At 45.4% G+C, this 26,073-nt stretch overlaps 1 protein-coding gene across 1 annotated transcript; it reads left to right on the forward strand.

Annotated features, from left to right (window-relative positions):
* Nucleotides 1-222: 222 nt before the first annotated feature.
* On the forward strand, nt 223-24,512 carry Plat (plasminogen activator, tissue type). Its single transcript, XM_051182111.1, has 14 exons — nt 223-302; nt 9,992-10,079; nt 11,441-11,483; nt 13,932-14,069; nt 14,409-14,519; nt 14,817-14,991; nt 15,817-15,908; nt 17,344-17,518; nt 18,813-18,898; nt 20,430-20,625; nt 20,746-20,882; nt 20,971-21,111; nt 22,358-22,521; nt 23,639-24,512. Exons 2-14 carry the CDS (start codon nt 10,005-10,007, stop codon nt 23,795-23,797), a joined length of 1,692 nt encoding a protein of 563 aa, XP_051038068.1. The 5' UTR covers nt 223-302; nt 9,992-10,004; the 3' UTR covers nt 23,798-24,512.
* Nucleotides 24,513-26,073: the final 1,561 nt, after the last annotated feature.

The raw sequence follows: 26,073 nt of genomic DNA on the forward strand, positions 1-26,073 counted from the left end.
TGATTCGATGACATCAATGGTGAATAATCAAGCTGGCGCTAAGCCAAGGCTGGCTGTGCTCTTGCGCGCGCACTTCCTCCCCCTCCTTAGAGACACAGGCTGCTCCATTGGCTCATTAGTGGCCGGGTCCACCCGGCACCCACCGGCACAGGAGAAATCCGCCCACACGGAGTCACTGGCCCCACCCCTCCTTCACCCTTAAAATTGGCTTGAACTGTTCAAGGAGACAGAGCTGCGGCGACCCAACAACTCAGCGGCAAGAAGCAGCCCCTGCGAGGCTGGGAAAGAAGCAAGAACTCTCGGTAAGCTGGATGTCTGTGCCTAACCCCTCTTCTGTCTCTTTGAAATGTTTGGGGGTTGTGAGGCAGGAGGAAACTGAGGCAGCGAAGGAATGCTTAATGCAAGCACAGACTTGTAATTCAGGCAGAAAGAGGACCAGCTAGCATCCGCACAGAAGGGGAAGCTCTTTGCAATGATTCCTTTTAAACTGAAGTGATTCCTAGGAGAGAATAGGAGACATGCGTTTCTTGCAGAAGTCTTGCTTGCACAGTAAGGAGAGAAAGTAAAAAGAATGAGTCGGGTTCTTTGAACAGACAATGGGAGCGGCCCTAACCGGCAGCAACTACATTGGAGAGCCTAGTGGGTCCTGGCGGGTGTTCTTTCCTCAATGGACTCACTAAGAAACAGGCTGGGCATCAAGGAGGGGTATTAGCCTGGACAGCATGATTAACTGGGCAGGAAGTGCTGGGAGAAAGAACTTTCAGGAACCTCTCATTAGCACTTGCAGTCAGGATGCGAAGCTGCCTCTGGTCCCTCATGGCGTTCATCACATCCTCTCCACTCTTTGCCGGTCAGTTTCACCCCTTGCTCGCCATGCACCGATACCCTTGCTTTCTCGTGCTGCAGCAGAAAAATTCTAAAGCTCTCTGAATTCTCGGGACGTTTGCTTTCCTAATCTCACAGAGACGGGGGGGGGGGGGGGGGGGAGGGAGGAGGGGAGTGGGGGAGGGAGAAAAGTATGCGGAGCTCCCAGATAACCAAGGATAAACTTCAGTGCAAAGAAATGCAGCAGCAATGGTTTATCTGGTGGCCAATTTGTTCTTCTGAAGGGGATAATGGGGCAGGATCATATACAAAAAAAGTATGTGTGTGGTGGAGGTGGGTGTTTACAATCACATGAACACATCACAAAGACAACTGGAGTATACTTACTGCAAAACTACTTGGGGCTTTTTTTTTTTTTTTTTTTTTTCTGAGCTGCAGACCCTGACCTATACAGAACCAATCAGTGCAGGTCAGCAGTGTGCTGAGTGCATACAGCCAGTGGAGGTTAAATCATATTCATTCGCCAGACTAGATACTGGAAACACCTAAAATAGTTCCCTCTGCCCATCAGTTTATTCCACCCAAAGTGTTCTCAGAAGGGCCAGCCTGTATCTTGATAGACACAATACTAGCTGCACCTCCCCCCCCCCACACACACACCAAGCTGGATTATTAGGGCACACTTTCCAGGACACCACCAGATCATTTGGGAAACTTCCCGAGAGAGAGATACAGTGCAGCCTGTCTGCTTCCTCCCAGACCAAGGATGTTTGGTGCAGCTAGGAGTTGAGGAGTATCCTTGTTTCTGCTAAGGCTTTGGGGACTGGTGAGAGGAAGCTGCACACTTCCAGAGCGCGCACTGAGTGGTGTGCTCAGCCAGAGGGTGAGAATGACTCAGAATCCTGCAGGGCTCATCAACTGGAAGGGCTGGTGAGCTTGAGGTGGAAACACATGTGGTTGTTTTCAATCTAATGGCAGAGGCTGTGATTTAGCTTCATTCAAACTGTAAAATTCCCACACTTCTGTGAGACACCAAGCCTCTGTGAGGGACAGCCTTTTGCGGTCTGAGCTGAAACAGTCAATGCGATCTGGTACTTGGCAACTGTGCATCTATTGTCTCAGAATAGTGTTTTTGCTTGTTTACCAGCTCTGGTCTGATAAAAATCAGGTCATGAAATACTGGAATACTCTGTTAATTCCTTTTGGGGGGCATTAGCTTTGGGGCATACATACTGGCAGAAAATTCTGGATGAAGTGACTAAACACAGAAACCAAGAATGAATGCCAGCTTTGAGCTAGCCACATGACAGGTCTCACCATGTGATGGGTCTCACTTCAAACCCAATCAGAGTGCTGATGACCCAGATTTATAGAAAATTAGAGCTAGAGTTAGGGTCATGGCTTAGCTGGCAGTGTTTGCCTAGCATGCAAGGAGATTTTAGATTTGATTCCCAGCACCACATAAACTGGGTGTGGTGGAAAACACCTCTAATCCCTGGCACTCAGGTGATAGAGGCAAGAAGATTAGAAGTTCAAGGATGGCCTGAGAAATAATGATGATCTTATCGAAAGAAAGAGGGAAATAGAGAGAGAAGGAGGAAAGGAAGGAAAGAAAAAGAAAATTACAAGCAGAAACTCTCAAAGCCTTGGTGAAGCATCAATCATTGTCTTCTAATACTGGCCCAGCTGTCTGCTTTCACCTTGTATGGGAGACAAGCTTTTATAGATAGGAGCACAAGGTAAGATTAAACTCAATTCCTGGTTACTGGAACAGAGAATAAAGCAGATTGCTGGTCATGCAGCACTCATTTCTCTGGCATATTTGAAGGGGCAGCCCAGGAAAGCTGTGTCAGCATAGCCCAGGAAACACGAGCCAGCTGTTCTGCATGCCGTAATTAAAGAACTGGGTGTCCTTAGCAGTGCATGCCCCACCACTGGCCAAGACTCTGGGGATGACCTGTGACTGACAGGTCCGACTGAGATATACAGACTAACCGAGAGATGCGATGCGCCTGACACACATCAGGGCCCTAGAATTTTCTTTGGGGATTGATCTGGAGCCTCTGGAACTATCAGTGCAAGGTTAGGCTGGCCCCACACACTGTAGACTTTTTTACTGAAAGCCTATTATGTGGAAGCAAATATTCTGTTAGTTTACACCTAAGGATCAAGGACTCCACACGGAAGCAGCTAGGTGTGTCAACTGCTAATTCCAAATTCCCAAAGAGTTTCAGAGGTCCTGTTGTGTGGTGTAAATTGGCTTGAAAAAAGACAAATAAGAAAACAGATTAAAGATGGGTTACAAGATACCACTCTACTTTCAGGAAATTGTGGCTCCTGTTCATACAGCTCTCTAAACATTGATGAAAGGGCATGGCAGTTTCTATCATGTGCCACTATGAGCTAGGAAGATTCGTTATTAACCCTTGGAAACCATAAGGACCCCTGAGAGCTCAGCACCTCTTCTTTATCAGTGGCTTCAAGCAATTTGAGCTCTTGTCGATGAAGAAATTCATGACAAGAGCAGTGCACAACTGTCAGGCATCCAATATCCAGGATCTGTATCTATTACTTCTCTACTGCTGGGGAAATACACAAGACGGAAAAAATTAGCTCATTGGGAAGCTCAGGAAACTAAGGCTCCGAGAAGCAACACTGCCCCACCCAGATCTGTAAGTGGCAGTTGGGGGTCTAAGTTGAGAGTTCAAGGCTCATGCTCTTTGCATTGAGAAAAGCTAGTTCTTTGGGCACTTTAAGAATGTTACTAGTAGGGCTAGGTTATAACTCCATGGTTAAGCATGTGTGTAGTATGTGCAAGATTCTGGGTGCAACCCACAGCACCAGAAATTTTTTTTAAAGTATGTCATGAGCAAGTGTCATGCAGAAACTAAGTGGGAAGAGCTTGGAGACCAGGATAGCTCAGGAGGCAGGTGTCAGTTTCCAACCTACCACATCAGGGAGTGCTTTTGAAGTTCTGTCTTGGTGTCATATCTGTAAAGTGAGAGATGTTGTCTTAAGTGATTAATGAATAGAAGGTGCTTTGAAAATCCAGTGCCAGGCAAGTGACAGGCATGAAGGTCCCTGGTGAGGAACTGAGAATCCATGTTCATCCCTGCTCACTGCACTGAAGCACTACTTCTGGAAATGCTGGTAAAATTCACATTCATTCATGAAAGGGCGTGACAAACACTTCTGATCAGGACCTGATTCAAGAGTATTAACATCCAGAGACAGACTGAGAAATTACCAAATTATTTCACAGTTAATTCGCTGCACCTGGGTAGGGTGGGGTTTGCTTTAGGGAGTGAAAGGAACCCGGGAGCTTAGAAGGATACTGGACTCTCTTTGTTTAGCCTCCAGCTTGGAGTGAGCATTGCATGGCACTGAATGCTCGCCTTTTCTTCAGCAGGCTATGAGGTCATTAAAGCAAGTTTTTGTTTTTATCCCAAGAGGATGCAAGATACACTTCCTAAACCTACAGTCCACATTTGCTTGCTTCTTCCAACAACCAGATCACTTGGTAGGAGGTAGAGCAGAAGAGTCAACATGGCTGTTGCAGATCTTCCCTAGGCTAATTCCATGTAGCTTAAACACAAGCCATGCCTACTCGCTAAAAATGCTATGTGTATCCTGGCGGGTAGGGCACCAGAGAGGATTCTACTCATCTTTCACCTCCTTGTCAAATTATATCAAGAGGCAGAATCTTCCAAGCCCTTGCAAGATGGAGCCAAGAGGTTTAGGAGTTCAGGGTTAGCCTCAGCTACTTCATTTACACAGCAAATTTAAGGCCAGGCTTTGTTACATGAGACCCTGTATCAACAAACACACACACACACACACATACACACACACACAGGAAAGAAGGAAGGAAGGAAGGAAGGAAGGAAGGAAGGAAGGGGAAATTCTTTTCTCATCGTTACAAAGAGATTTGTTCAAAATTGAAAAGAAAAAATAAGCATTTGACCTATGGAAAAATACTTTTTTGAGAAGTTAAGAATTACTTTTGAAAATTATATTTGTTTATTGATTTGTGTGTGTGTGTGTGTGTGTGTGTGTGTGTGTGTGTGTGTGTGTGTGTGTGTGTGTGCATTTGTTGATGCTTGGGGTCAAGAACAACTTTCAGGAGTTGATTCTCTTCTCCACCATGTGGGTCTCTGGACTTGAACTCAGGTCATCATTGCCTTAACCTGCTGAAGCATCTAGAGTTTGCTGGCAGACTTTGAAAATAGTTTGACTGGGTGTGGTGGTGCATGCCTGTCATACAGGCATCCAGTAAACAAACACAGGAAGGTCAAAACTTCAAGACCAGCCTGAAGGATACAGCAAGTTCTAAGCCACAAGGGCTACATAGGAAGATCCTGTCTAAATCAAAACAACAACAACAACAAAACAAAGACTAAGCCCCAGAAAGAAAAAAACCAAGGGCTAGGAATGTAGGTCAATGGTAGAACCTAGCTTGCTCAGCATGCTTTTTTAATCACCAGTACATGCACTCCCTGAAAAATGAGGCAAATAAAATCCACTGTCTATGGGGGTGGGGTGGACTGTCAATGCTCTGTTTTTCCATTCTTTTGAGTCAGAGTCTTTGTGAAGCTGGACCTTGATATGTAGCCCAGGTTGGCCTCAAAATTGTTGCAGTCCTTTACCCTCTGCCGCTAAGTGCTGGGCGTGTGCCACCAGTCCAGGGGCCCAGAGGGGAGCTGCTATGGTAGCCTGCTGCCGATTCTAGACCCACTTTCTATTAAAACAACTCACCTCACCTCTTTATCTGTTCTAGAAACATGCCTGTGATGTTGCAGGAGTTCTAGAGACTTCTAATGGGTTGGCTTTCTGGACTGTGGTGTGGAGTGTGGGTGGAAGTGTGGCTTCAAGGCCATGTGTTATTTTAGGATTATTGTTACTCTTAAAAGCTGACTCCCAACTTAGATCTCCGAGGAATTAATTTTTTAGCAAAGCAATAAGAACCGGAGTGTCCTTGGCAAAGACGGAAGCAATACAGCCTAGCATACAATACGAAATTTGACAGCAGTGTGGCTTCCCAGTGGCCTTTCCTATCAGGCTGTGGCCTCCCCTAACCTGCTGGCTCCCTTGCTCAAATGCAAAGCCCAAGCCCCCAGTGCCCCAACCTCTAAATGAACAGTAGCATAGCTTGCACAAAATCTCTCACTAAATGTATACAGTTGATCACATGTATGTAGGTGGTTTCTTTATTGCAAATCACTTTCCTACATGTATAAAGAAGGGAACTGTGGCCAGTGTATGAGTGAGAGCGCTTTATCCATATACAGGAGTGTCATCACTTATGTTACAACAGATGCCCCAGAAAACTAGCTCTGGAGGAGAACTCCAAGAGTCTAGCTAGTCTTTGCTTTGCTGGGAGCTCGTTTTTCTGTCTCAATATGGGGAGCAGCATCATTAACCATCTTTTCATTCAGTCATTTTTTTCCTTTCTGGGAATGAGTTGTTAAATTCCTTCCTGAGAGCAGATTTTGTTGGGGAAAGACTGTCCTATGAGGGATACAAAGAGGACAGGGCCATGAAAAGGCCCTGGGAACATGTCATCTGCCTTTTCCAACGCTTTCCGCCAAACACTTTATTGCTAATCCAGTAGCTTTGTCTAATCCAGAATCTAGCAGTTACTGCTTGGCATCTATTGAGTGCTATTCCCACATACGGCATGCTTCTGGTACAATATTCACTCTCTCAAAATGGTCCATGTCCTTGGCTCTTGAAAACAGTCTATCTCCAAGGAGAGTCAGCTTATCGGAAGTCCCCTATCATCTTCCCTTTCTCCCATCATTTGCAGATGAGGGGGCAATCTGCAGTGTCATGGCTGCTGCTGCAGCTGACAGGACTGCACCTGGCATGCAGGCAGGAAGGGTCTAGCTGCCCACGAAATGAGCATGTATTTCAGAGGAAGATTTGACTGACAAATGCAGATGTTCAGGTTACATGCTACACAAGAATGCCTGTTAACATCACACTTCCTGGAAACCTAGATTGAGCCTGCTGCACTATCACTAAAGAAAGTGCTTCTTTCTAATCCATTAAATTCAGTTCTCTGCAAGGGTGGGCATGCCATGGCTGGGCCTTTGGGAGCTAGAGACAATAGGTCTTTCAACTAGCCATTCTATCACCCTCTTAGTGTCCTGGGACAACAGCCCAACAAAAGTTAAGATAGTCATCTTCCCTGCCTTGCCCCTCCATTCCCTTCCATTCATTCCTTCCTTCTATTCCTTCCTTCCTTCCTTCCTCTTGTTTGCTTGTTTTGTTTCATTTTAGTTCTTTAATAATACTGGGAAATTACTATATATGCAACATAAAGAGTACACAGAGGAAAAAAATGTATGTATTTGTACTCATAAAGCAAGCCTCAGATGTATTCCTTAAATCCCATCCACTAGTACCCATGGGTGTTCAGAGTCTATGGAGCCAAACTCTCACCCTCTGGGCCTTGAGTTAAGGCCCACACTTCTACTGGAGACTTCATGTTTTGTCCCAGCATTGCCGGTGACCTCGGCACCCACATTTTCCACAAAATCAAACCAAGTTTCCCCCACACTCTTTCTCCTGCTTTGGGGCTCTACTGTTTTTCATCTGGCATGTGACTAATTTCCCTGTCATCCACTTATGCCATGTGGCCCATCCAGCAGCTTGCTAGGATTGTCTCTGTGGAGTGTGGAGAGAGTTATTCGTTACCTATGTGCAACTCATCTTCGCTAGCTCAGCAAGGCCAAAGGCCCAGATGCAGATAAATGACAAGTCCTTAATGTCTGAGCTCTGGTCCCTCCTGTAGAGAAGGGCTCTATGATTCAATGCAGCTCCATCCATGAGCTCTGCCTCTTCAGCTGTTGTCCTTCCTATCCTGTCGATCAGGATGAGTTGGCCTCTTGGGGAGAGGAGGGTGTGCACAGGGATCAGTGATGCACTTTTTATTCTGCAATTGTCTGATACCAAGAGAGCCTTGAGTTAGTTGGGCGTGGTGGGGAATTCCTGTAATCCCACTGTGGTAGTCTGAACAAGAATGACCTCCACAGACTCATATTTGGATGTTTGGGCCGAAGTTGGTGGAACTGTTTGGGAAGAATTAAGAGATGTGGCCTTGTTGCGGGAGGTGTGTCATTGGAGGTGGGCTTTGAGGTTTCAAAACCCCACACCATTCCCAGTTAGTCCCCACCCAATCTCTGCCTCATGCTTATGGATCAAGATGAAAGCTCTCAGCTGCTTCTCCAGAGCCCGGCTTACTTGACACCATTTCCCTATTATCAAGACCCAACCAGCTGCATAGCAAGATCCTACCTCAGAACCACAAAAGCAACCCCAGTAACTTAGGTGTCAAGAACAAAGACCCAGAAAGCCCCCCTTGAATGGGCTGATTGGTGTGAAAAGGAAGAAGCGTTGAGTCATCAAATCACATTTGCAAAAAATGTTCAGTTTCTTCCTGTCCTCTAGGCTACCACCAGGTTACAAGGGCAGAAAAGTCAGGGGATATCTACACTTAATTCTACTAGAATTAAGGGTGAGTTTAAGTGGAATTTTTTTTTTTTTTTTTTTTTTAGGGAAAAAGTTAAAGGAAGCCGAGAAAGGGAAAAATACCCATGAAAAGATTCCACATGCCTGTTTGAGTGGCCTCCATTGCCATTTCCTTCTGAAGTTACCAGTGGCAGAAAGGTGTTATAGGCTCAGCTGGCCCTCCACTGAGGAAAGGTTTCCACAGGCCCCAGTCAACCCTGCTAGGGGTAGGTCAAGAAGATCCTGGGAGTCCTTTCATTCCTGCCCTGGAGAACAGTCATGGAGGGTGAGGGCCGGTCAGGGAGCCCATGACCTGCTCCTTCTCATATCCCCAGCACTTGTGCCCTCCCCCATCTCTGGGTCTCTACTCCTTTCTCTGAGTCTCATGCTCCCTCCACAGTGGCTACATTCCATCCTCTGGCCGTGACCACCATCCCAACACACACTTTCCTGTTGAACCACTTTTGCTGTACTCTACATTCTCACTGCAGCTCTGTACTCCCTCCCTGCGGCCCCAGATGGATGCAGTAGGCTGTCGTCTCCCAGCTCAACCATGCTTTCTGTTTTCTTCTTGGAGCTGAAGGGATCTTGGGGCACCTGAGGAAGCTAGGCTGTGCTCCCAAAAGTCAGTTCTTTTCAAAAAGCAAAGGCCAGAGCCAGCTGCAGGCAGGATGGATCCTGGGAGCCTTCTAAGCCAGTGGTTTGTGGGGGCCTGAGTGTATAGGGGTGGGAATCAGAGTTGTTGTGACTGAAGGGAAATGAGTCAGGGGAAGGAAAGTCCTGCTTTGATGCTGTGGACAGAGGAGTGAGAGGGCTTGCCAGACCACAAAAGAACCGGGCCAACTAACCTACTTTTGGCCACCAAAAGCAGAAAGCATGGGGGAAGGCAAGTGGAAACTGGATGAGGGGGGTTCAAAGGAGATAGGAGTTCAGTGAGCACACAGCAGAGGCTTCCTCTGTTTCTGCAGATCTGCTCTTTACCAGATCTGTGTCTGTATAAAAGGAGACAGATACTCCAAAGGGAACTGGGACTAACATGGAGGGAGCCTTCATTAAAATTACCAAAGCTGTGACATCTGAGGCAGTGACCTGGCGCCCTGACAGGCCAGTGATAGAATCCCTACAACCACTTCTGAGATAGTCAGAGAGGACAATACTGTGACTCCTAGCTCATCCCAGGAAGTGAGGCTCCTGGGTGGCCAAGAAGTACCAGGGATGGTCTTACTTACTCTTCGGCCCACAGGAATCTGGGAAAAATGGCTTTCATCAACCACTGTCTATCAGCAGATAACTGCATAAGCAAAATGTGGTCTAAACAATGGGATATCATTCTGCCTCAGAAAGGGAAAGGATCCTACAATGTAGATGACCTTTCAGGACATTGTGCTAAGTGACCACACCTATAAAGAAGGACAGACACTGCGTGATTCCATGTCTATGATGTATGCAATGTAGCCAAAATCACAGACACAGATGATATCCATATCTATATATCTATATAGACAGATGGACATGTGTAAACTCTTCCGATGTCTGTAAGAGTCAATGCTGAAAGGGTCCCCCGAGATAAAGTCACAGAGTCTGAATTTCCTATGGTCCTTTTCCCTCCCCCATCACGTGCTTAATTGCTTTTATTTTTCCTCTAAAACTTAAGGGGCACAGAAGAGATGGGGAACAAGATGAAGACAGAGCTGTTCTGTGTACTGCTGCTTTTCGGAGTACTTTTCACACTGCCTGGACAGGTAAGTCCACATCCATGCCTTACCCTGTTGTGCAGTACTTTACTCTTTTGGCTTTTTGAGGGGCCTACCACCCACCTCCCAGATAAATCACACATGGAGGCTTATTATTAGTTATGAATGCACGACCATAGCTTGGCTTGTTGCTACCCAGCTTTTCTTAAATTAACCCATCTCCCTTTTCCCTCTGGGATTTTAACTTTCTTATATCTGTATATCTTACTTTCCTTCTTACTCGCTGGCTGGCTGGCTGGCTGGCTGGCTGGTCCCTGACATCCTCCAATCCTCACCTTCTGCTTCTATATATCCTTTCTCCCTGCCAGTCCCCGCCCTATACCTATCCTTGCTCCAGCCTCGCTATTGACCGTTCAGCTCTTTATCAGGACCATAAGGTGTTTTAGACAGGCAAAGAATCACAACCTCACAGTGTTAAACAAATGCAGCATAAACAAAAGTCACACACTTGAAAATAATATTCCTCAACATCATCCATCACATGCTTTCCCCAAACATGTCAGGATGGGAGAAGTTCTCAGGAATGGTCACAGACACACTGCATACAATCCCCTCTGGGAAAGATATTTAGGGTTCAAATCCCAGCAGCAGAATCCAAGTATGTCTCCAACTGAACAGTTCTTAATGCTGCTTCTGTACCTTTGACTGTCTTCTTCAGAGCCATTTTGTTAGCAAGTGAGTAGGGTGGTGCACATTAGCAATCCCACCAGTGAGGAGGTGGGGAGATCATTAGCATTAACATAGGCTCCAAAAAACCAAGGGCTGGGGTGAAGCTCAGGGGGAAAGGGCTAGTATAGGGCCTGGGATATAGTCCCCAGACCAAGGGGGGGAAAATGTATTTGAATGCATCCATAGGGTACTAAGAAAAGACAGGTATCATGAACTACTGGAGTAGAGGGACAGACGCTGCACCCACTTTCCAAAACCTCACCTCAGGTTTTACAGGGTACTGTAAAAGGCCTAATGGGCTATACTGAGGCACAAGATTTCTCATTATATAGCATCCCAATGGCTCCATAACGGACACAAGGAGCTGCAGCCTTTCCATCCTCTGGAATCCACTATCCATGCACCACTACTTAAATTTAAAATGACCTAAATAGAATTGGAATTGCAGTTCACCAGTCACATTAGCTATGTTTTGTGCAGTCCGTGGCCAGGTGGGATTAGTGACTACTGCACCGGACAACACAAATTGGAAGCATTTCTGTTGTGCCAAGAGTTCTTCTGGGTGGTACTGTGTGTGTAGAAAGGGTGGAGACCTGACAAAAGGAACTCCTGAATAGGTGGCTCCTGGTCCCTTTAGCCCAGCCTGTGCTGACCCCTCCTCCACCCTGGTCTCTTTGCAGGGAATGCACAGCAGGTTCAGAAGAGGAGCCCGGTCCTACAGAGGTAAGGGGTGGAGAGGGAAGCAGGCCCAGGCCTCACAACGCTTTTGACTGATCAGTCTTCCACCAGGTCCTCACTTGTGAGCTCATGTGCTTTTGTGGAAATGTCTGCCTATTCTCTACTTGTCAGTCAGCTGGAGCCAGCCAGCCCAGTTCCCAGGGGAACCCAATCAGACTGTCAGGGGATATTAAAGCTGGTGACATAAAGCTGTGTGAAGGGGCTGTATGTCTAAAGTTCCATCACTTGGGAGGCTGAGGCAGGAGGATCATGGATTCAAGGCCATTCTGGACTGCACAGCAAGACCCTGTCTCAACATGGCTCAAAGTATTTGATGCAGAGTCAAGGAAACAGCCCTAGTGGGAGGAGATGACTCACTAAGGCTACCAAAGGACCCCAGCAGAACCTGGGAAGGTAGAGCTGCCCAGCCCTCTAGCTCTTCTTGGACTGTAGGTTCTCCAATGTACACTCAGCATCTGCTACCATCCCCAAGCTTCCATTGTTTCCTGTTGTTGAAACCGGAATAACTGGCCTGGGCTGCCTCACAGAGGCTTTGGAAGAAAATTCTCCATATAAGTTTATGTCTTGAGTCAATTCTGGAAAGCAAAGGTTTTTCCATCAGGATTCCAAGAAGAGTGAAGAGTACCCACAACTGACTTCCTTGACGCTAAAGTCAGAGCTCTATGTCCAGCTTCAGGTCCCTGCCATCCCCCACCCACACCCTCTCTCTCTATCTCCCCTCCATTCCCCATTTCTCCATTTCTCTCCTCGTCTTTCTCTGCCTCCCTTCCCTGCCTTCATTCTTTCTTTGGTGGAGGTGAGGAGGTGCTAGGCCTTTCTCTCTGTCTCGTTTTATTTTCTTTCTTTTTAATTTTATGATTTTTCTTTGTTTTTGGAGATAGAGTCTCATTATAATAGCCTGGATTGGGACTGACTGTGTAACTAATACAGGCCTCAAACTCAGCAATCCTCCTGTCTCAGCCTCCTAAGTGCTGAGATTACAGATGGGTATCACCAAGCCCAGGTTTGGAACACTTCTCTAAACTCTGAAGAACAAATAAAGGGGTTCAGTGTCCTAAGACTGTCTCTTGTGGTACTTTTGGAGCTCCTGTTTTCAGTGGAGAAGGATCTGGAATAGAGGCTAGAGCTATGCAGAATGAAGCAGGAGTAGAGACTAGGACCATGCAAATGGAGCACCTCTGCCCATGATGTGGCCTGAGAGGAGAACCTGGATGCCACTGAGATGCTGTCCTTCATGTAGGCCCAGCCCCCCACCCCCTTAGTGGATAATAGCTCTGGATGGGATGAGGCTTATCTGTCCTGCAAGGCTGTGCTGTTACTGGAAGCCAAGGTGATTGCAGGTTTAGGAAGATGATTGGACACTCTTGGGCAGCCTTTGAAATCTGGAGCCTCCTGGACTCTAATCTTTGTCCCTTCAACTTGAAGATGAGTAGAACTCCTTGCTATCACTGTTTTGTTTTGTTTTGGGTGGACACTGCATGAATAAGATACCTTAGTGGAGTCAGTGTCTGACTCAAAGCAAAGGAGACAGATAAAACACAAGGCGGGTGTGCCGGCTCTCACCTCACTCTGAGTTAACCTGTGGTCCAAGTCAATACTCTATTAGAAAAGCAATTGCTAAATTCCTGCTATATTTTCATTACATGAGAAATACTATTGAAAGTAGCACATTTTCTGACAGATGTAAGTGCTAGTTTTCCTTATTCTGAATGGTAATACTCTATAGATTAGAAACCTGGTAGTCAGTTACATAGAGAGGTATCATTTTTGTTTGTTTCGTTTTGTTTTTGCAAGACAGGGTTTCTCTGTAGCCCTGCAACTTTCTCTGTAGACCAGGCTGGCCTTGAATCCAAAGTTCTGCCTACTTCTGTCTCCTGAGTACTGGGATTAAAGGCATATACCACAACCACCCCAGCATTATGTTTGACTGGTTAAAGTGGGAAAATAGACTATTACTTAATATAAATTTATTTTCATAGCCAAATTATCTCAAAGCAAAGGTTTATCCAAGGAAGATAAGAATAATAAGAGAGTTCTAGTGAAAAAAAAATAAATATTTGTTATCACAATTCCTAAGGGATGGTTCTAGGGCCTCCCTGGGGTACCAAAATCCACAAAGGTTTGAATCTCTTTTGTAAAATGATCTGATGTTTGTACAAAACCCATCTTCCCATATACTTTAAACCACTTCCAGATTATCCACAATATCTAATGTACTATACATGCTATGGTTCCAGATGTAAAAATAATGGGGCATTATGATTTGTTTTATAAGGAATAGAGACAATAAAAGCTACACATGTTCAGGACAAACTATAGGAGTCACCACAGTGCCACTGTAGACCTCATGGTTTACTATGTGTTGAAAGCAGAGCCAGGCTTTCCCCTCTTCTTGAGTCTGTCCTGAAAAGACAAGCCTGTTTTGTGTTGCAGTGACTTGCAGAGATGAACAAACACAGACAACTTACCAACATCTTCAGTCGTGGCTTCGTCCCATGATCAGAAGCAGTCGGGTGGAATACTGCCGGTGCAATGGTGGCTCCATGCAATGCCACTCGGTGCCTGTCAGGAGTACGTACCCACTTCTCAAGGAGGCCTTGCACTTGAGCTCAGAGCCAGGGCCCAAACCCTTCCTTTGTGGTCCCTAGCATATTCAGAGCTTCAGCATATTTTGGGTGTGATCTTCCCAGGCAAAGGAGATAGCATTCCAGAAAACTGAAGGGTGGGGGGAGAACCTTCACTTGCCCAGCCTCAGTGTCCACATATGTGAAGTGGGAAATAATACGCATACAATCACACTGTGAACTGTGGAACGGTGGCTGATGTACAGAATACTTTTGCAATTTTAATTCCTATATTCTTGGAGCTACTTTGAAAGTAGTTAGGAGTTTCCTTGTTTATGCTTGACAGGTTGCAGTGAGCCAAGATGCTTCAATGGGGGTACGTGTCAGCAGGCCCTGTATTTCTCCGACTTTGTCTGTCAGTGCCCTGATGGATTTGTTGGGAAACGCTGTGACATAGGTGAGCACTTTGGTGGGTGGGTGTGAGAGACATTCTGAAATTCTGCCTTTCAAACATGTGTGCTGGAGGGCAGGCTCCAGGGGAGAAGAGATGAGGTTGTTTAGGGAACAACAGTCTGTGCCAAATGGTCAGAGCCTGAAGTATCAATCCCCGGTCTAGCTTGGTCATGGTTTTGTGAGTGACCGTGTCCACCCAGCTCACTCTGAGCTCCACTGGCTTCAGCAGCCAGCCTGCTCCTCCGTGCTGTGGCAAGGCAGAGTTCCCTTGAGAGCCCTTTGTTGTCCTTATGTCAATCAGATACCAGAGCAGCATGCTTTCAGGACCAGGGCATCACCTATAGGGGCACATGGAGCTCAGCAGAAAACGGGGCTGAATGCATCAACTGGAATAGCAGTGCTCTGTCCCTGAAGCCCTACAATGCAAGGAGGCCGGATGCCATCAAGCTGGGCCTTGGGAATCACAATTACTGCAGGTGAGAGGTGTCTTCCACAATGGTGTGTGTGTGTGTGTATGTGTGTGTGTGATATGAAATATTACATTCAGTGGAAGGCAGTCATGTATTCTAGAAAAGCAGAGATGATGTCCCTTAGACAGAAAAATAGGTAGCTATTTAGATATGTAATTGCCTACATACATATATAAATGATAGATAGATGAGTAGAGAGATGGTAGATACATACATACATACATACATACATAAATTAATAGATGATAGCATCAATACATTCATATGTCAGTGATTGATAGATTGACACATAGATGGTAGTTAGGGAGATAAAGGTTGGTTTGAAGGTTGACATGAATTGACATTCGTATCTGTGTAGGATCTGAACTATAATTGTAGGGCAGACTAACAGGCTGGGAACTCAGACAGGAATTGCTATTGTCGACTTGCTGCTACGAGACTAACTAGACAACCAGACAAAGTGCATGCTCCTTGTCTGGGATAATTTAAACTCAACTGATTGTGGATGTTAGCCACAGCTACAAAACAGCTTTAAAGCAGTGCTTGGATCACTGTTTAATTACGTGCCTGAGACTATAGGTCAGTTGTGTTGACACATGGGTGGTTATTGTACATCCTTGTCAACTTGGCTCCCTTACACATTTCCTTATAATGTGCTTAATCCCCCAATAAAGAGCACACTGGAGTCATATTTCTGCCTAACATGGTAAAACTTGACAGTGTTCAGCCCAAGATACACTAACCCTGCCCCCGACAGCATGCCTAGTCCTTAGGCTAAGATGGGAAGATTTCTGTTCAACCCTCACTGGTCCTCCCTGGCCAATTTTTCAGAAACCCGGACCGAGACTCAAAGCCCTGGTGCTATGTCTTTAAGGCAGGGATGTATACCTCAGAGTTCTGCAGCACGCCAGCTTGTCCTAAGGGTAAGTGACATCTACTCTGCACCTTCCCATGCAGTGTCCCCAAGGCAGGACCATCTGGGATTGTAAATCTAACAGTCTTCCGTGCCCAAAAGGAAAGGAGCAGGATAGGAGCTAGCCATGTAGCTGCTAAGTGAAGCTCATCTGAAGGCTGTACCCTGGTTCATCTGGTCTCCTAGGGTTTGATTAGCCTTGGACCCTACCTCCCTACCTCCTGCCAACACCCTCAACCACAAAGCATAGAATGGAGCTGACCCATGGTTTCTAGTCCTTTTGGATTTTAAAAATTCTTTCTTATTTTGAGATTATAATTATATCATTTTCCCTATCACTTTCCTGTCTCCAAACCCTCCCATGTACACTTTGTTACTCTTTTTAAAATTAATAACCTATTTTGTCATTAATTGTTACATGCAATATATATTCCTATATACAGTTCATACACAAACACACACACACACACACACACACATTCCTAACATTAGTTACTTATATGTTTGTTTCCAGGGCTATTTGGTACTGATAACCAATTGGTGTGGGGAAGACTATATTGCCCATTCTCAGCATGCTTAATTGCCTGTGGCTCTCTGTGCAGGGCTGAGGCCTTACAGACTTATTCCCATCTGCTTGTCAGGTCTATTGTTGCTGCCCTTGTTCAGCTCATGTTTATGCAGTCATGGTGGTGAGACTTTCCTAGGAGATGCATTCTCATAGTAAACTCCTAGACCCTCTGGCTCTCACACAGTCTTTCCACCCCCTCTTCCAAAATGATTCTTAGGTCTTAGATGCAGTATTTGTATCCATTGGGATTTGGCCTCCACAACTCATCATTTTGATTGGTTGCAGTTTTCTTTCTATAACAACCTCTCCATCTGTTCCGAAGAGAAGTTCCGTTGATGAGGTGTCAGGACTACACTTACCTCTGGGTATAAGGACACATATTTAGAATGTACTTATGGGTTATGCTGGTTTAGTAAAGTGGTGGTTATAGGTTTTCCTTCAAGATTTATGACTTCAATAGCCCTGGGTAGCTGGCTAGGTTTCTTGCACCACAAATGGTTGGTCTTGTTGATCCCTTCCTCATCTGGTCAACATCAGGGTTCAAGGATCAAGATAACTCTACAGGTACCCTTCAACTATAGTGAAGTAGAGAGGCAAACTTGGTCAGTTTCACACAGGGAGGAACAAGGGCAGGATGGGGCAAATAGACCGAAGTGGGCAAGATTGGCGGAGCAAAGCTGAGAAATCAGGGCTGCCAGCATGGTCCCCACTGCAGCAGCCCTCACCGTGGACTATCACGGTGACCCCTCCAATCCCTTCACAGCATCCCCAGCACTGTCACCACTGATAGGACTCACCCTTTCCTGCTGAACCTCCCCTACTCGCTACATCAATGTTTAACCACTTTGGCTTTAACTTGAGATATGTTTTGTTCCAGGAAAAAGTGAGGACTGTTACGTTGGAAAAGGGTTAACCTATCGTGGCACCCACAGCCTCACCACATCTAGGGCCTCCTGCCTCCCATGGAATTCCATACTCCTGATAGGCAAGAGTTACACAGCATGGAGGACCAACTCGCAGGCACTTGGTCTGGGAAGACATAATTATTGCCGGTATGTAGCCATGATCTAAGGGAGTCAGCTCCAAGGAGAGACCTGGGTTATCTGGTGGGAGAAGATTCAGTGTTAAGCATTACATAAAAGATAATGGACATGATCTAGCCAAACCTGTTAGTTTTCTACCATTAGACTTATTATATTATATATATATATATATATATATATATATATATATCCCTTTTTTTAATTTTTAAAGGTTTATTTTATGTGTATGGTGCTCTATGTGAAAGTATACTTACTTGCCAGAAGAGGGCATCAGATCCCATTAGAGACAATGGTGAGCCACCATGTGGTTGCTGGGAATTGAACTCAGGACCTCTGGAAGAACTACCAATGCTCTTAACTGCTAAGCCAGCTCTCCAGTGCTAGACTTATCTTTGAGAAACAAGATACATCAGTTTTGTTATTTTGGGTGGGCACGGAGTGGAGTATGTGTGTACTTGTTATTGTGGGTGAATGCACATGCATGAAGGTCCATGTATACATACATAGGTGAGTGTCTGTGTGTGTGTGTGTGTGTGTCTGTGTGTGTAAGTATGTGTCTGTGTGTTTGTCTCTGTGTGAATGTATGTCTCTCTCTGTGTGTGTGTGTGTGTGTGTAGCCTGAAATTGACATCGGGTGTCTTTTTTCTCATTAATCTCTACCTTTATTTTTTGAGACAGAGTCTTTTACTGAACCTGAAGCTAGTCCGTTAGAGTAGGTTGACCCATGAGCTTCAGAGACCTCCTCTCTGCCACCAAGACCCCTTCCATCCAACCCCCTTCCCTTACTGGGATTACAGGAGCAGGTTGCCATGCCTGGCTTTTTTTTTTTTTTCAAACAAGGTCTCATATGTAGCCCTGGAATGCCTGGAACTCACTATGTAGACAAGGCTAGCCTGGAACTTACCATGAAGGCAGAGACTTGCCTGCCTATGTTTCCTAGGTGCTAGAATGAAAGGTGTGCTCCATCACACCCAGAACTGCTGGCTTTTTATGTGAGCTTAGAATTCAGACTCAGGTTCTCATGCTAATGCATCAGGCACTTTACCAAATGAGCCATCTCCCCATCCTAAAACAAATAGATTTGACAAAAACAAAGCAAAAAACCCTATTCTTTGCACTGCCATCATACTGAATTATAAAAATCTCTCCTCTGGGCAGCTCTTCCCTCATGTGGGGCCTGCTAGAGTCAAGCGGAGTTTGGGACCCCTGCTCCTAGCTTCTTGGTTCTGCCATGGGTCTACCTAATCGCCTTCTACTCTTGAGATGCGTTTGTCACTGAAACTCTCAAACTCTTACTTTGCAGGAATCCAGATGGGGATGCCAAGCCCTGGTGCCATGTGATGAAGGACAGAAAGCTGACATGGGAGTACTGTGATGTGTCCCAGTGCTGTAAGAGTCACTTTGCCACCTCCCCCTTTTCTCCGGGCTCATCTCTTCACTACTTTCTCTGTCGTATCCTATGTTTTCACCACTGTCTTGGCTTCTGTAACTTCTGGACCTCCAGGAACTCTGGGCTTTTGGGGCAGGGGGCTTTCATGACTGAAACTATGGTAGACAGTCATTGTGATCCAGTGCAAGGTGGGACCTTGGAAGGCCCCATGGTAGGTGAGAGACAGAGACCTGCAGACATAACTTATGTGGAAAGTTTATTGGGGGAAAGTAAGGGAGTAAGGGAAAGGAAGAGAGAATGGAGAAAGAGAGAGAAAGAGACAGACAGATAGGGCTGCATCTTCAGAGGAATGGTAGAAAGAAGGCAAAAGTGGGCAGACCTTGCCTCTTAAAGGGACCTTTGCACCTGCATACAGAGCTGGGGTATTGCCTACCTTGTGTGCCAGGTCCCCAAGGGGCAAGGGCAGGTTTTCATTTGTCTAGATGGTAACATTCATACTTGTCCAGATCTGTGGGGGTGTTAGGGAGGGACAGAAAGGAAGACCAGTGCTTCAATTTCTCTTCAAATGCAATAGGCTCCAACTTTTCTCCCTGGTTATCTCTGTGGAAAGTGGTGATGGTCCTGGTCGTAATGAAGAGAACAGGGTCTTGCACTGTGGCTTCTTAGATAACAGTTGTTACATTTCTCCAGTAGCCTGGTGACAGAGAGGCTTCAGTGTCCAATTATTTGAAAATGCCCTCAGAAATCATGTGACCCACCAAGTTCTGTGCACTTCCAAATCCCCATGGAGCCCTTTTAACACAGGGGAACTGAGTGGATAATAGAGGGCAAGAGACAGAAAACTCAAGTTGGCACATGTCCCCACCGTGAAAGTTTATTTTGGAAATTGCCCAAGAATAGATTACTACTCAGTCCCCAGGAACACACAGATAAGCCAGAGTGTTCCTCCAAGAACAGACTCTAATTAGAAAGTAAGACATAAACTGAGGTCCCAGCCAAGGTCATTTGTGATGGGTTCTATCTGAAGTCCACAAGGGCCTCAGAGGCTATGGTGTTAATGAGAACCTTGTAATGTGGTAGGAATTGACTTGGTCTTGGATCAGGCTGAGTAGATGGAAAGAAGGAAGTCTGCAAGACTACATGATATCTTAAACACAAGACATCCCTGTAGGCAAGACTGGAAGGAGCCATGCACAGAAGAAAGATCCCTGCTCTCGGAGTCAGACAGACTTGGGTTCTAATCCCAGTGTCACTGTGACCTTTCGTAGAGGTTTCCCTGTCTTCCTGCAAGTTAGTATTGGGAAGGATAAAGATACACATATATAATATTTGGCATATCACTGTACTCAAGAAAGGAAAGTTGTAGTTTTCACCATCATTGACACAGTTAAATCATTCTGTATCAGCACACTGAAGGGCAGTAGCCTGCAACAATCAAGGTTCTGACAGGAAAAGGCATGTTGGGATTGTCTCAGCCCTGTCCCCATACTACAGGTCTGACCCACCCCTTCTCTGTCCTTTCCTCCCCAGCCACCTGTGGCCTGAGGCAATACAAACAGCCTCAGTTTCGAATTAAAGGAGGACTTTTCACAGACATCACCTCGCACCCTTGGCAGGCTGCCATCTTCGTCAAGTACAGGAGGTCTCCTGGAGAGAGATTCCTGTGTGGAGGGGTGCTGATCAGCCCCTGCTGGGTGCTATCTGCCGCCCACTGCTTTGTGGAGAGGTATGGACTGCCCATTCTCTGAGGCTTTGGAGCCAGCCCACGGGTTTTGCCCAAGGCAAAACCAACATTGATTTTTTTTTTTTAAAGTGCAAAAATGTCTTCATGCTGTTTTCCTGCCAGGTTTCCTCCCCAGCATCTTAAAGTGGTCTTGGGCAGAACATACAGGGTGGTCCCTGGAGAGGAGGAGCAGACATTTGAGATTGAAAAATATATAGTCCATGATGAATTTGATGACGACACTTACGACAATGATATTGGTAAAAGACCATTATATTCGTACAGCTTTCTTTCTCACCCTGGTCCCTCCCCTCACTGAGTCACTCCTCTCCCTTCTCTTGCTCCCAGCATTACTGCAGCTGAGGTCAGATACCAAACAGTGTGCCCAGGAGAGCAACTCTGTCAACACTGTCTGCCTTCCTGACCCTAACCTGCAGCTTCCTGACTGGACAGAGTGTGAGCTGTCCGGCTATGGCAAGCATGAAGAATGTAAGTGGAAGGAAGTCTTGGTCCCATCCTTATCTATCATGTGGTAGTCAAAGCAGATGGAGGGGAAGTGGTCGCATAATGTTCTGGTCCCAATTGTCGCATGACACAGAAAAATGCAGGGGAAACTGCCTGTCTGTATGATGAGATGCTATTTGCTTCCTTGTGTTACGGGGACTCTGTGTATGGGTCACAGAAAGTTGGGACATGAAAATGCTCTGAAGAGCTTTATAGTGTAGAGGAGACAGAGAAGGAGGGTGTAAGTTTGTATCCCAAACTTGCATCTGACTTAGCTGTGGGGCCCTAGTTGGGTCATTCAGCTTTGTAATGATGTCAATGAACATGAGATAAATTAACCTGAAGATAGGAAAGCTTTGTTTGTGCTCATGGCTTTGGAAGTTTCAGACCACAGTCAGTTGGCCCAGTCTGTGGGCCTGTGGCAAAGTAATATGCCATAGGAGGCACCTTCAGCAGTGACAATGTGTACCTCAGAGTACCATGCAAGCAAAAGGAGGAAAGGGAGAGTCTGGGCCTCAATATCGCTGCCAAACTGTAATTTCCTTCTCCCAGAGCCGCTTTCTAAAAGTTCTACCATCTCCAAAGAGCACCGCAGGTCTAGCTTTCAACACGCTGGCCTTTGAGAGAATGGTTTTCCAAGCCAGATGTGTATTTGTGTTGTTTTAGGAAAGGGTTCTCGTGGTGTTTCCTACAGTGGTTTCCAAAGTGCAGTCCCAGTGTCCCAGGATTATAGGTGTGGAGCATTAGATTGAGCTTAAACACTTTTTAATTTGTTTTTAATTACTGAAGCCTCTGTTTCCTCTCTGCCAACATAAAAAATTATAAGAAATAAGTGATAGAATTCCTGATTAAATCGATGTTTCTTCTCACTTGGTGTGATTTCACCACCCAGGCCACAACTGGCCGTGTCTGGAATCATTGTGGCCAAGGTGTCACACGTCTAGCTGAAGGCTGATCCTGGCCTTTGATTAGGAGGGAGAGCCTGCCAAAACTCTGTGCAATACAGGACACTCTTCATGACAGATAACTATCTAGCCCAACTGACAGTGATGCTACTGAGAAATGTCACCTCACTCTAGAGAACTGCTGGAGGTCAAAACAGTGAAATGTAGGTCATGTCCAAAGAGACAACCTGCTTTGGGTTCACTGTTACTGGAACATTCAGCTTTCTCTTTCCAAAAGACTTGTAAGTCATGTTTAGACCCTAACCCATCTGCACCTTCTCTTTCAGCATCTCCCTTCTTCTCTGATCGGCTAAAGGAAGCCCATGTTAGGCTGTACCCATCAAGCCGCTGTACCACACAGCATTTGTTTAATAAAACCATCACAAACAATATGTTGTGTGCAGGTGACACCCGTAGTGGAGGCAACCAAGATATCCATGACGCATGCCAGGTAAAAGTGATGGATGTCCCACAGGCACAGGACGTGAGGGCTATGGTAGTGGGTGTGACACTGGGATTTGAAAGTGGAGCTTCAAAGAAAAAAATGATAGAGAAAGGTCAGAGCTCCTGAAACTTAAGAAATCTAAACATCAGGGCATTTTTCGGGTTTGTGGACAGGAAGCTCCACCTAGCACAGGATTTCCCTGTAAGCCCCATTGAAATGAGAGGTCAAAGAATATAACTAAATCTTTGACTTATGAAGGTGTTGGGGAATTTGGGCCTGCTTTGTAGGACAAGGAAAGGCATCCCCCTGGGATGCAAGATAAAAATAGGAGGTGAGAAAAAGTTCTCAAAGTTCAGCTTCAGCCAGGGAAGCAAAGCATTTTAGGTTCTGAGTCCTCACTGGACTTGGAATTCACATTTCCTGACTACTAACGAACTAGGAGGCAAGAACGGAGCAACAGCTGACATTAAGACCCCAATACTAGCAGAACAGAGCAACCAATGACATTAAAACTCAGATGGTAACCACCTGATTAAAAACATCGAACCATAGTTCACTGAGGCTGGCCTCAAATTCACAGAGAGCTACCTGTCTCTCCCTCCTAAGTGTTGGTGTTAAAGGCGTGCACCACCATTCTACCCACTCAAATCAGCTTTTATAAAGCTTAAGAAGTTTTTGTTTTTGTTTCCTGGGTGCTAAGAATGGAGCTCTTGGACTTTTAACTGCTCTGCTGCTGAACCATACCCCAGCTCTTGAACAATTATCTTAGGTCTGTGTTTTTTTGTTTTTTTAGTGGATATTAATTTATTTATTTTGAGGCAGAGTCTCATTCACTGTGTGGTCCTGAGTGGCATGGAACCCTATTTGTAGACCAGGCTGGCCTTGAACTCAGAAATCCACCTCCCTCTGCCTTTTGAATGCTGTGATTAAAGGCATGTGCCACCATGCCAAGCTCTTAATGCTGCTTACCAGAATTTAGATACACTCTAATCTATAGCCTCAAGTCTCCCTCCCTGAAATAAGTTCTTTGAGGGTTATGATCATCACACTATAAATAGTAGTTCAAACTTTCTTCCAAATATTCTGCCATATGTACAAACACCTTATCTATGCTCTTCCACAGGGTGATTCAGGAGGACCACTGGTGTGTATGGTCAATAAACACATGACCTTGGTTGGCATCATCAGCTGGGGCATTGGCTGTGGGCAGAAGGATGTCCCTGGGATATATACTAAAGTTACCAATTACCTAGACTGGATTCAAGACAACATGAAGCAATGACCAAGACAGCCCAGCTCCTTGGATTCAGAGGAAGGCCTGCCTTCTTCCTCTATAGAAGGCACACCCAAAAGGCCAAGTGTCCTTTACAATATCTTTATATACTGCCACTTGGCAGAGGGATGGAGGGTCTGTAGTAGAGGACATAGCATTTATCTGTGACAGGTACTTCACAATTTGCAGGTTTTCAGGGATGAAGATTTTAGGATAAAATCTGCTTGATGAGAAGATGGGAAAATGCCAGCCCTCCCATAACTCTAGGGTATAAAAGAGAAGGGTAGATCAAAGTCCACCCTCCTGGTCTATCACTTTGTACACTGGACCACAAGACATAAGATCATGCCTCAACAGTAAAATGGCTTGATCTTTCAGGAGAGAAAGTTTGCATTAGGGACAAGAATGCACATTTATAGTTACAAGAGGGGCCTCTAAGTGTTGGCTGTCTAGATCACAGCCCCATAAGACCCTTGAAATCAAATATTCTCCACCCCCTTCCTACTCCTCAACTCTTGGGAGTATTCATTTGTATACAGTGTAAATCTTTTTTTCTTTATAGACTTTATAGATGGTTGGGAGAACTATGTGAATTTTAATAATTGATGAAGTAGCATTAGCATATTTATATATTAATCTATTTTAGTTTTTGCTTTGTTACCATAACTCTGTATTATACTGTACTTAAATAATAAATCCAGAGGTATTTTTCACACTTTTCAAATGGTATGTATCTATGACTTATTAGTATTCACATTCTTGTTTTTTGAGTCAGTTGAAAGACTTCCTTTCATTCAGTCAATGTGTGGAAATCCTGCTTAACCCCAAGGCAATATGCTGGGTGCCACCAACAGTAGAAATGGAGTGGGGAGAGCTGGCAGGACAGGAGGCATTCACAAGGATAAAATAGAATTGAGCACAGCAGAGACATCACTGGACCTCAGCTGTGAGAATGGGAGGGAACCATCAAGAAGAGTAGGATTCAGAAAGGTTCAAATAATAGGTAAGATGGGGTTAGGGCACAGTTGCAGTCAGGCAAGATTTGAGACCCAGAATTTCCCCATTGCAACAACAAAGACTTGATGGCCTAAGAGGCAGTAGAGTACAGGGAATGAGTGACAGATTTTATTGCAAGGGAGGGCAGTTGTACAAGCACCCTGGTGCACATGTGAAGGTCATAGGATGCCCACAGGAGTTGGTTCTTTGCTTCTACCACATGGATCCTGGGGATTAGACTCAGGTTATCCAACTTGGTGGCAGGCACCTGCAAAAACAGGACTGGGGATTGAATTTAGGACTTTGGGTGTGCTAAAGCAGTACTCTACCACTGAGCTAGCTCTGTCCCCAACCTCACCTGAACTTGATCAAGATTGAAGATCAGATGCTAAGGACTCTGGAGGCCAAAATGAGTGCTTTGCTCCAAGAGGTGATAAATGAAGATGCATCTGGAAAATCGATCACTTAATGACCACAGACTGAGCAGACTGTCGCATGACTCTATGGATAGTAACTACAGCAACATAGGGAAGAAAAACCCCAAACCATCTCTTACTAACATAGCAATGCCTCATCTGTTGACTCATACTAAATGATACTATCTGGATTGCTTTTTCCCTTCCTCATTCTGTTTTGTTTTCGGCTCCTCAGAAACAACTAGCTCACAGACCAGTGCACACAGCATGCTGCTTGTGTCCTACTGCTCTAGTAACTCCTTTAATGTGTGTGATGTGGGTCTGAGGCTGTGTTCACATACAGCGCAGGCGTAAAGGTCAGGGGCAACTTTCAGAAGTAATTTCTCCCCTTCTGCCACAGGTTGGAGGATCAAGTTTTAGGCCTGTGTAGTGGGCACTTTTTGCAGCTGACCTCTTGCTGGCCCTTGTGCACTATCTTGCCAATCATAGAACACAACCTCTCTCCATTGTCTCCAGATTTCTTCACTACATCTTAATTCCAAGAATCTATCTCATGATGTAATGCTTGCTCTTGGGTGTGGCTGGATAAATTTTTTGTTTGTTTGTTTGAATATTGGCCTTTCTTATCTCTTGAGGGTTTCTCAGCACTGCCCTGTTGGAGGCTCTTAGAAGAAAAGTAGTTTAAACTCACAAAAGACATTCACTGGAGCCCAAGAACTTAATATGGGAGGTGTTGGGCAGTTTCTAGAAATCTCTGAAGTCCCCAGACCAGTAGCATCAGTTTGAATCAGAGACTTAAGTCACAGATTTCTTGACTTCACATGAATCTGCCTTCAGATTTTGATCTAAGATTTTGGGCAGGAATACATCTCA

This window comes from Phodopus roborovskii, unplaced genomic scaffold, assembly GCF_943737965.1.
Source record: "Phodopus roborovskii unplaced genomic scaffold, PHOROB, whole genome shotgun sequence".
Classification (NCBI taxonomy): domain Eukaryota; kingdom Metazoa; phylum Chordata; class Mammalia; order Rodentia; family Cricetidae; genus Phodopus; species Phodopus roborovskii.